This window comes from Schistocerca americana, chromosome X (assembly GCF_021461395.2).
Source record: "Schistocerca americana isolate TAMUIC-IGC-003095 chromosome X, iqSchAmer2.1, whole genome shotgun sequence".
Taxonomy (NCBI): Eukaryota; Metazoa; Arthropoda; class Insecta; order Orthoptera; family Acrididae; genus Schistocerca; species Schistocerca americana.
This window is the reverse complement of record NC_060130.1, coordinates 669,453,027-669,465,045: the sequence shown is the minus strand read 5'-3', so window position 1 is coordinate 669,465,045 and position 12,019 is coordinate 669,453,027. Positions and strand designations below refer to the sequence as shown.

The window sequence follows — 12,019 nt, the reverse complement described above, 5'->3', positions numbered from 1 at the left end:
CAGCTTAATGACAGTCATAGTGAGGGGGGTGGTGGTGGTGGTGTGCTGTGCTCTTTTCTGAATGAGATAGCCCATGATAATAAGAATAAGGGTCTGAACCTAAAGTACATAATGTTCACCAGATTCAATTCCATATGCCCTGTAGAGTTTTGTAAAAAGAAAACATTGTATCACATTCCTGTGGCTGAAATTGCTGATATGTGTGGCCATATAATGGAAGTGATAAGACTAGTTGTGTGACTGCTACTTTCAAATGTGTAATTGGAAGTCAAATATCTTGCAGTCATAGGTTATGTTGGAAGTGAAACTCACATAAACATCTCATTTGTATAAACGAAGAGTATAAAGAAATCAAAATGATGGGTTTAGATGCACAAATTCTTGTTTCATAATGTCATTCCCAGAAATCCTTACAGTAAGTATTTAAAAGTAAGTGGTGCCACAGAGTGCAGTTAGTATAAGTTGTCATTACGTTTCTTTGCAAGGTACTGAAAATAAACACAATTGGCATATAAACTTAAACTGTCACTCAAATCATTTGCATTGTTCTAAATGAGTCTTGAATAATAACCTATAGAAACATCATGGAGATACTCATTTTTTGAAACATTAAAACTGTCATGGTCAACAAGAGAACATTTAATTATTAAGGGACAGTTTGTTAACAGTCTCAGTGTACAGAAGTTTTCTGTAACTGATTGGCTGCTTTTTGCTGAAATAAAGGAATAAAAATCTAGAGAAATAATTTCCTAAGGTGACTGACCCACTAATAAAAAGACAGATTCCCGTACATCATATAATCTCCCCCCCCCCCCCCTCCCCCCATTTGCCCTAATGACAGCCCATACACACCGCATCATTGTCTGCACAAGACTTCAAAGCATTGTGGAGTCATAGTGACATATGATCACTCACTTATGGGCACTGATAATAGCTGAGCCCAAGAGATGTGCATTATTATTGATAGAATTTTGACAGTCATATAATGTGGGCAAACAGAACAGTACTTTTTCTGTAGAGTTTACTTTGAACCAGTCTATTTGATTTGTGCAATGGCTGAATGTACAGTTCTGTAGTGGGGTACTGTAGCTGAACAGACTGAGTACACGAGATCTGCTATCAGGTCTCTGTGTCATCAACATGTGAGATTTGACGAAAAATGGCACACGAATCCAGTTTCACCTTGAAAAAATATTCTGTGTATCGTGATACCACCACTGGCCTGAATTGTACAGTGTTGGCAAGAGGGCTGAGTTAGCTTGTGAGGGTTTTGATGTACTCTTACCAATTTGTATATGGAGTCATCAGTACAGATCACATTTTCCCATTTTCATAGTGTGTGGTGGCAGTTTCTGCTCTTATTTATCAGAAATATCTTGGTGGTATGTTGTGTCCTATACAAAGAGGTAAGAAACAGTTCCAGATTGCAGTATGGCTGCTCACATGTTGTAACTGAACTTTGAACTGTTTCTCTGCTGTGGGCTGCGGTTTTGTCTGAATGGATGCTGTGGTTTTTTTTTTTTCTGAATGTATGTATGTACATTCCACTATTGGAAAAACAAACTTCGTATAATTTTGAAAGTGGTACCCTTCATTTTTGTCCTGAATGAGCTGGGCACAATGAAATATATTGGTGCTAGGCAGCCAGCAGTCTTCCAGCCAGAGCAGTGCCTGAAGGTCACATAGTAAAATGGCACACCAAACATTCATTAAAAAGACACACACTAGTGTATACACATTAATAAATACATAATAATTTCTTGAACACACCACATATTGACAAATGAAACTTGGTTTTCAGTTAATGTCATGTGGAACAATTTTACAAATGAAAATAGCTGATGTATAAGGGAAGTAAATTGGTTGAAGTTAAATATATTGGGAATTAGTGAGGTTTGGATACAAATTGAATAGGACTTTTGCTCAGGTGAGTACAGGATTATAAATACAAAATCATATTGGGGTAATGCAGGAGTACTTGTAATAATGAATAAGAAAATAGGGATGTGGGTAAGCTACTATGAACATCATGGTTAATGAATTGTCATAGCCAAGTTAGACGCAAAGCCAACACCCACCACAGTAGTACAAGTTTATATTCCAGCTAGCTCCATACATGATGAAGAGAGTGAAGGAATGTAGTATGAGATACAAGAAATTATTCAGATAGTTAAGAGAGAGATAAATTTAATAGTGGTTGGGGGGACTGTAATTGGAGAGAAGGAAAAGTAACAGGATGATATGAACTGGGCGAATGAAATGAGAGGAACTAAACTGGTAGAATTTTGCACAGAGCACAGTTTAATTATTGTTGACACTTGGTTTAAGAATCACAAAAGAAGAAAGAGACTTGGAGACACTGGAATGTTCCTCATTAATTATATAGTGCTAAGACAGAGATTTTGGAGCCAAGTTTTAAACTTTTAAATATTTTCGGAAGCAGATGTGAAATCTGATCATAATTTATTGGTTATGAACTACAGACTAAAGCTGAAGAAATTGCAATTAGGTAGGAAATAAAGGAGATAGGACTTGGGTCAGTTGAAGGAACCAGAGGTTGTTGAGCATTTCAGAGGGAGCATTAGGCAATGTTAACTGAAACTGTTGAAAGGAATACATTAGAAAAGAATGGATAGCTTTGCAAGGTGAAATAGTGAAGGCAGTAGATGTAGTAGAAATCTGTGGATAACGCAGAAGATATTGACTTTAATTGACAAAAGGAGGAAAAACAAAAATGCAACATATGATTCAGGCTAAGGGAATTACAGACATCTAAAAAATGAGATTGACAGGAATGGCTAGAGGACAAATGTATAGCACGTTTATAGGACTTGCAGACTTCCAGAAAGTTTTTAACCACATTGACTGGAATACCTACTTTGGAATTCTGAGGTAGCAGGAGTAAAAAAGAGGGAGTGATGGCTATAAACAACTTGTATGGAAACCAGGACACAGTTACAAAAGTTGAAGGGCATGGAGTTGAAGCAGTAGTTGCAAAGGAATTGAGACAGGGTTGTAGCCTATCCCCATTGTTGTTCAATCTCTGCTCTGAGCAGGCAGTAAAGGAAACCAAAGAAAAATTTGGAGAAGGAATTAACACTCAGGGGGAAGAAAAAAACTTTGAGGTTTGCTAATGACATTATAATTCTGTCAGACAGTGAAGGACTTGAAAGAACAGGTAATGGGATGGACAGTCTCTTGAAAGGTGGATATAAACATACATCAGTGAAAGCAGGACAAGGATAATGGAGCACAATTTATGTAAATTTGGTGATACTGCAGGAATTAGATCAGGAAATGAGACACACAAAACATTAGATGAGGTTTCTTATTTGGGAAGCAAAATAACTGACAATGGTAGATGTAGGGAGGGTATTAAAAAAAATGTGTCTATAGCAAGGAAAAAATTTCTCAGGAACAGGAAGTTGTTAATGTTGAATATAAATTTTAAGTTTTAGGAAGTCTTTCTGTAGGTACTTAACTGGAGTGTAGCCTTCTACAGAAGTGAAACATGGACAATAAGTTTTTGAAATATGGTGCTACAGAAAAATGCTGAAGATAAGGAGGGTAAATTGTGTAACTAATGGGGTGGTACTGAATATGATTAGGGAAAAAATAAATTTGTGGCACAACTTGACTAAAAGCAGGGATTTATTGGTAGGACACATTCTGCGAAAGCAAAGAATCATCAATTTGGTACTGGACGGAAGTGTTGGGTGGGGGGTGTAACAATTGTAGAGGAAGGCCAAGGGATGAATATAGTAAGTGGATGCAGATGAATGTAGGTTGTAGTGGTTGCTCAGAAGTGAAGAGGCTTGCACAGGATACAGTAATGGGGAGAGCTGCGTCAAACCAATCTTCGGATTGAAGACTGCAACAACATACAACAACAAACAATTTTCAAATAATTTTATTTGCCAGAAGAGTTATATCAAAACGTCAACTCAAACATTTTGTAAGAGAGGCACAAACTTTACTTCATTTTATATACATTCTTGTGTAACTGACCTTCATTAATTCTTTATAGCAACTGAACACTTTTCCTCAAGAAGAGTAAACAGCAATCTTCTCTAAGAAGCAGGTTCCAGGTTGCGTATGTACCATCTGTTTTAATGATTTGTGGACGATATTTGACATAAAATTTTCATGGCTATGCCACCAAATGGACCTAAAAGCAAGGTCCCTGAAGGTGATGCACATCCTGTGAGGGGTGTTGGTTGAGGGTCTTGGCGAGCAGACAAGGAGTATTTTATAAAGCTCTTGTGCTGTTCTAATGTGTTCAAAGCTGCTGCATAGTTTATTAATCAGTGACACCTAAAAGGGAATTAGGCTGGCTACAGGTATTGCTGTGTCAGTCTCATATTTAACCTGTATTCTGGGGACTGGCACTTCACATAAACTCCTCATGGCTGATGTGCATACAGAATCTTGGCTGTTCCAGAAGCACCAGCATTCCAGTCCCTTGCTGTCACTGCTGTGGAATCTGTTTTCACAAATTGACTGCAAGCAGCAAGGCTACTTGGGATCATAGAAAAGTATGACCTTTTCGCATTTGGTATAGGGCGAATGCCAATCCTTATATAGTAGTGGAGGTCACTTCTAGCTAGAGTACTGAAGAGGGCCAGAATTATTTTATATTTATTGAATTAAAAGTGGGTCTGTACTCCCTTGATATGTTTTTAACACAAAGTTTCATGCCATACTAAAGGAACACCACAATTACATGATAGGTAATATTTATGGATGTGTCTGAGTGGGACCACCATCCTGGCCTTTTTTTTTCTCTGTGAGCATGCCCTGAAGATCTATTTACCAAATAAGTTTACTGTATTGAATGAAGAACAGTGTGTAACCGTGAAAGCACTGGAACACTTGAGACATACTTGTGGTGCAATACTTTTTACCTGCTCCAACTCTCTGAGTACCCCTCTCTGTATCCATTGTATATCCAGACTTTGGTTAGCAAACTCTGTTTTGGAGGAGATTTTAATTTGTAAAAGTATTGCTGCTGGTAGAAAGGCTCAAGACTCGTTTGACATAACTGAACACTTTGTTTGAAAATAATTTGGAGTGGACAGAGTGTATTGATGTTTGTACTGACAGTTGTTGTTTGATGTCTGGCTGTTATGGAGAATTCCAGACCCTTATTTGAAAGAAAGCTCTAGATTCAATGTGGACCTGTTGCATCATTTGCTGAGAAGTGCTTGCCTCAGAGTATTTGAGTCCTCAACTGAATCTAGTCTTAAAACATGTTGAAGTAAATTTACAATAACATGTCTGGTGAAAGCAAGGTTTTTCAAAAAATTTATGTGAGGGTATAGAAGTTGAAGAATATAAATCTTCATTGTATCACTGCCACTCATGATGACACTCCTGTGCAGTGCACTTTCTTGTACATTTTAGTGATGGCAAGAACAGTTTTCTTGAAGAAAAACATGAGTATGTGGAACACTTTGTGGAAACAGATTTTTTGGTTTAGTCAGCCTGATTATATCATATGTTTGAAAAGTTTCACGTGTTGAACATGCCCATTTTAAAATTAACCAAGAGGATTCAGCTTATAGGAAAAACGTACAACTAAACAAAAGAAAAAAAATTAATTACTGTGGTACCGGTGATTGCTTTCGATTGTTGCACCAGTTTGTAATCCAATGAAGTTAATTTGTCTTGCAGTATAATCTGCTTTTCAGTTTCACCTACCTCAACTTATCTAACAAATTAATGTGGATTCATGAACTATTTAGACCCAAAATCTGAATTTACCTCTATATAGAAAGAAATTTTTTAACGTTTCATTGAGATTGTACACCAAAGACAAAATTTAACAAGCATGGAACTTTATGACTTCTGGGTAGCAGTGATAGATGAAAATCTGCTGCTCACTGGTAAAGCTCTTACTCTTGTTCTTACTTACTCTTACTCTCCAGGCCCCACAAACTGCAGTCAGTTTATGGTCTCCTCAAGTAGCCTCCTCCAGTGTTCTGTCCCTGGCGTCGTCTTCCCTTGCTCCAGGTATCTGAATATCCTTGGCCACCTGGTCTCTCCATCATATTTTTGGTCTGCCTTAATGTCTTGACCCTATGGGTTTCTTCTCCAACACTTCTCTCAATCTTAATTCCTCCTATCTTCCATAGATGTTCCTTGTCCTCGTACTGGCTTCTGCAACAATATGTGGTCCATTATATACCTCCCTGAGCTTTGTTTTTTCTTCTTCACTCAGCAAACATTAATGCCATTTGTAACACCCTATTTGAGCAGAACTGGTTTTTGATAATTCCTGTTAATAAAGAGAAAATATTGTGGAACAGGAATGAGGGTGGCTGTATCCAGTCTGATTCTGATGTTTGAGAAATTGTGTAGTGAACAAGCTCAGACATCCCATTAATTATATTACTCATAAATCTGTTCATTAAATAGTTTTTGAATTTAATATATGAGTTTTGTTTATAATTATATTTTTGAAGTAACGTACCTACATCAGCTGTGCACTTTACCTGCATTGGATAGATTAGTTAGGACACACTAGAATAACTCTGATCTATGAAGGCTGCAGGGAATCAAAAATGTTGGGGACTATTGTGATGGACAATAAACTGCTGCCTGTAAAACACACAACTCATAAATGGCGTATCTCCTTCCAGCAACTTAGAAGGCGATATATTTTTCTCACTCATCTATAAATGTGGCACAGTCTGATGACAGAAGGCTTCTTGGTCCACTTAGAAAGCCCACCAATATGTGTTGCATGTATGTGACCGTATAGCTGATTATAATTTATATTCAGACAAAAAGAGCATGGACAAGCTTAGCAGCTGACCATTTTAGCAGGCAATGAGTGGTATGCATTTAAAGGAATTTTGGGAAATATCCAACCTGCTCCTAAATTATTAGGCAGGATGTTTTAATCTGTTATCCAGTTGTTTGTTGACTGATCAGATTGCCACACTTATTTGAGTTGTTATTGTAGGTAGTTCCTCATAATTCTTTCAGTGTGTTAATTGAAAATTCTAACACTGGAACCAGTATAAACATTTGCTATTTTTTTTTCCCAGATGTACCTGCAAGTGGAATGTATTTTATGACATATGATGGACTTCAGAGAGTGCTAAGTACCAATGAAATTGGCATTTTGGGAACAATATTTGCAGGTGGCTCTGCCGGTATTGCTAACTGGTTAGTTGGAATGCCAGCTGATGTACTGAAAAGTAGACTGCAGACTGGTAAGTTCCTACATATTGTTGTTTCCGCTGATGTATGTTTTGTCAATCTTTTTTGAGTTATGTAGTGAAGTATGATTGAAGAGTAGAAGAGAATTCAAACCATGTTTTCTTAATTTGTTCTTATTTAGATACATCATGATAATTGGTGACGTGGCTGCATGTCACCAAATTCATTATTGCCTGTACAATTATATAAGATTAATTAAGTACACGGCTCACCACAACAGCATGAGGCTTCACGGAATGTTCTTTGTAAAACAACAAAAACCTACTTTAACCAGACACTAAGATTTATATTTATTATTAACTAAGCATTTTGGATAATTTCATTTTGAAGTGACACTCTTGAGCTTTAGTTTCTCTGCGTAGCTCCTATCAACACAACACCAATAAATGTTCTAAAATAACTGTAATGGTGGAAGCTATGTTGAACACCATGATTGTTATTTGAGGGTGTAACCAAGTTGCTGAAATACGTAGTTAATAATAAATATAAATTGTAGTGATATGGAGTTTTTGTTATTTTTTATGGTTTGACATACAGACACAGAAATAAGCTTCATAGATTTGATTATGTATAATGTAGGCCTACATTGTTGTTTCTAAAGTGTATCACCAACAGTTGAAGGTAGTTTGTGTTTTCTAAACATTCATTTTTATCAGTCCGTGCTTCAGTGCTATGAACTGTTTAGACCACTCGGAGATTAATGAAACACCAAATCCAAAAGCTGCCTTCCTCACATATGTTTGTCAGTGAGCCAAGTGTGCTTCCAGTCTGTTGAAATATAACATGGTTCTAAAGTATTTTTGATAGCATGGCTTATGGGATGAACAAATGTGTGTGTGTTGTTCTGATTTTGGATATTTTGCTTCCGATACATGGAGAACCACCTTACATTTAATTTCTTAGGAACCACTGTCTCCAAACCTGAAGAAATATTGTTTCCATTGACACAGTATTGCTCATATAATTTGAAATTGTATTCCATTTACTAGATACATTTTGATATTTCATTAACTCTTGTTTTCTTTGTTTTGTGTTTTTAATTTGTGTTACATCAACATAATAAGTTAAATATTATTGAGGGTTATTTGGAATGTAAGGAATGATAGGTCGCAAAATGGAAACCACAGTGAAAATCAAAACCGTTTTATTTGCAACAGTTAGCTACAACTTCCAGCTACTTATCTCCATAGTTGCTGATCTGACTTAGACATTTGTTGTAGCATTTTACCAACTTTACAACACCCTTGTTATAAAAGGCAGCCACCAGTTCTTTCTGCCAATTCTCTATGCTGGCCTACAGCTCGTTGTCTGTGCCAAAATGTTGTCTTTATAGCCAGCGGTTCATGTGAGCAGAGATGAAACTCGGAGGGAGACAATCATGGGCTGTATTGTGGGTAATCAAACATTTCCAATTGGAAATGATACAGGAGCATCTTCGTTGCCCCTGCAGAATGCGGCTGAGAATTGTCTTGAAGAAAAAAACACACAACAGTTATGTAGTGGTGGCTGCATAACTTAATGCGAAATTTCTCACCAGGCCCTCGTACTTGGCGGAAGACACTATTGTTCTTACTATCTTTATGTGCTCCCTGTGTGCTCAGAACTAAAAAGACAATGTAACGTGATCGATAGGTAAAATTTCATCGGACTTTCACTGTGGTTTCCATTTCGCCAGCGATCATTCCTTACTTTTCGAATAACCCCTGTATGTTTTTTTCTTAAGTTTTATTCATAGTGAACAAAAAAACTGTTCCATTTTCTTGCATGATGTGTGATAGAAATAAAGTTAAATATTGTGTCTCCTTACAGCTCCAGAAGGAACGTATCCAAATGGTATCCGTGATGTGTTCAGGACACTGATGAAAGAAGAAGGGCCCACAGCATTGTACCGAGGAGTTACACCTGTTATGTTGAGAGCATTTCCAGCAAATGCAGCATGTTTTATTGGTTTTGAAGCATGCATGAAGTTTCTTGACTGGCTTGCACCATCCTTATAATAGGGTTGATGCTAGAAATTTGAATGTGCTCATAGTTATTTTTCTTACATGAACACCTCTTTTAAAAAATATGTTAATCATAAAAATTTTACTTGCCTTAGTTTGTACAATTTAGTGTATTATCTATTTTTTGGAAGATTGTTGTAATAATGATAAAAATTTCTATTTTGTAATGGTTTCTGTTTATCGAGGTGTATTTTGTAAATTACTGGTTACAGAAAAGATGATGTTTATATAACTATTTTTATCATTGAATTGTTGATTTTTGTTTGCATGTGACATATTTTATAGAAAACTGGAATAAACAGTATTTTGTTATGCAATTATGATATTCTTTCAACAGATAAAGTTCCTTCTTCATTGTTAAATCTTATTATGATTTTTGAACTTATATTGGGAAGTCTCACCTGAAAGTATTTGTCTGAGGTGTAGCTTTGTTTGAAATTATAACATGGACAATAAACAGCACAGAGAAGGAGAGAATAGAAACTTGTGGAATGTGACATTACAAGAGAATGCTGAAGGTCATGTGGGCAGATCAAACAACTAATGAAGCGATACTACATCAAACTGAGAAGAAGAAAGCTTTATGAAACAGCTTGATTAAAATCGAGGATAGACTGATGGGACATATCCTGGGGATTGTAGAGGAAGGCCAAGACTTGAGCACCGTAAACAAGTTCCAATGCCTGTAGATTGCAGAGAATTGCACATGGTAGTCTTAGTATGGAGAGCTGCATTAAACCAGTCTTTGGGCTGAAGACTACAACAGCATCATTTGGTCATTGTTTTGTAACAGCTTGTTCATTGTAATAAATTTAAAACTTTCAGGGGCCTGTCACTGGCAGTAATAATTACAGGCCATATTTGACACTATTTTTCATTTGAAAAGAACCTATTTGAGTCCCCATCTACAAACATTGAGTTATTCTCTTCTTTTAGTTGTTTTCCCCTGCTTAATTCTCTGCATGTACTGTAGTAGTTACTTAACTAAAACCTCAGACAATAATGAATTCTTTCTCTAACCAACTTAAGTTTCAAGGAAACTGTTCAATGTTTAATGCTTATGTGTCAACATTCTGTAATATTCTACTTAGTGGACTGGACAAGTTCCAACAGTGTGGAAAATAATGGTTTTTCAAATCAGTCTCAAATATGTTTCTGAACAATGTTATTAATGTAAGTGTTCTTGCTCAGTTGTGCAATATTGCAATGAGCTGTGGGGCATGAAGTGTGGTGTAGCCACTAACATCACTGTCTAACTTGCTGCGGGTCACCATTTTGATCCTGACCACTGGAAACTGTTTGTTATTTAGTACTTATCATTTTTGGAATGTTCTCAAAATTTGTTATGATTGTACTGTTTGCATATTCTGGTGTACATTATATTTGCAGTTCTCTTAGCCCTGGAGTTCCAATCGTTCTGGCTGCACATTGGTGCTTGTAATAAATGTGCTTTCAGTTCTAAGTGTTGTATGTCACTGGTGACACTGCGTTCAGATTTGGACTTGATTGTGTTCTGGCATGAAATTGTTTCATCTGTGCCACTGTGGGTCTAGTTGGGCAACGTAAAAACTGTCGTCTACATGGACATCCATACATTCTGGGTACCAATAGATTCCAAAACAGCAACAAGTCAGCTGCACATCAAGCATCCAGCAGTGTTTTCTGGAGATACTGGTCAGGTTCTGAGGAAATGGCTGAAAGTATTCAACTGAGTTGCTAAATACAATTTGTAGTATGACCTAATGTGTTTGGCAAATGTGCACTTTTACCTGGATGGTACAGCTTAGCAGTGCTTGGAGAACTGTGAAGAGAAGCTTGATAGCTGGGACAAATTCCAGGCTGAAATGAAGAAAATATTTTGTCACAATCAGCAGCAAGTCTGCTTAGCAGAACAACAATTGGAGAACAGGGCGCAACATCACAATCCTACATACAGAGTTTTGGCCCTGTGAATTGGACTATGACAAGCTAACAAAATCTGACACTTGATGACAGGGTTGCAGAAGGCATATATCAAGCTATTCTGGCAAAGGATGTCTCTACAACCAAGCGGTTCATCAAGCTGTGCCAGCACATTGAGGAAATTCAACAGAAAAGAGATGGTTGAATGAAGTACGATTGACTCTCAAATGTAGTCCCTATGGTAGTTGTGGAGTACCCCCACAACGTTACCTCTCTCATATATCAGGTAGTGAGAGAATAGATACAATATTTTATGGCAACCAGAATTGGTAGATCAAGTAAGCAAGAGAGAGCATCCCTGTACTGTATGTCAACACCATACATCAGGAAATAACAGAGGATGCTGAAGAAGAAGAAGAAGAAGAAGAAGAAGAAGAAGTATGTCTAAGTTTAAACACCAGACTCAGCCAATTCAGACTTTAGCCGCAGCTGTCAAATGACAACCCAACACCTGACCAACACAGGTAAAATCACCTCCTTTGCCAAGTATAATGTTCCACAAAAGAACATACGCCAGGAGGACAGAAGACAACATGCCAGTGTGTTTCCAATGTGGATGCCCAGGACACATTGTATATTATTGCAGAGAAAGAAGCTGAGTTTTTGACTACTACTATGCTGCCAGATGTCAACCATCAGAACAGTTTTTTTTTTCACACAAATCGACTGGAGATGATTATGGTTGACTTGCAGCATGGAGCCCATCACCATACCCTGGATGAAGTCACTCACCAAAATGCCGTAGCAGTTCCCCATCTCCATACAGAGGTACCTAGCAGTGGCGGCTGTTGTGTAAGAGCACAAGAACATGTGAATGGTCTAACTTT

General features: G+C 37.2%; 1 protein-coding gene across 1 annotated transcript in view; it reads left to right on the top strand.

Moving 5' to 3' along the window:
* The window catches only part of LOC124554820 (congested-like trachea protein), a 160,806-nt gene extending 151,259 nt beyond the window's left edge, over positions 1-9,547 (top strand). Inside the window, exons 5-6 of the mRNA XM_047128483.1 lie at positions 7,053-7,220; positions 9,037-9,547. Coding sequence (XP_046984439.1) covers positions 7,053-7,220; positions 9,037-9,224 — 356 coding nt within the window. The 3' untranslated portion in view covers positions 9,225-9,547. The remainder of the gene's footprint in view (positions 1-7,052; positions 7,221-9,036) is intronic.
* The last annotated feature ends 2,472 nt before the right edge of the window (positions 9,548-12,019 follow it).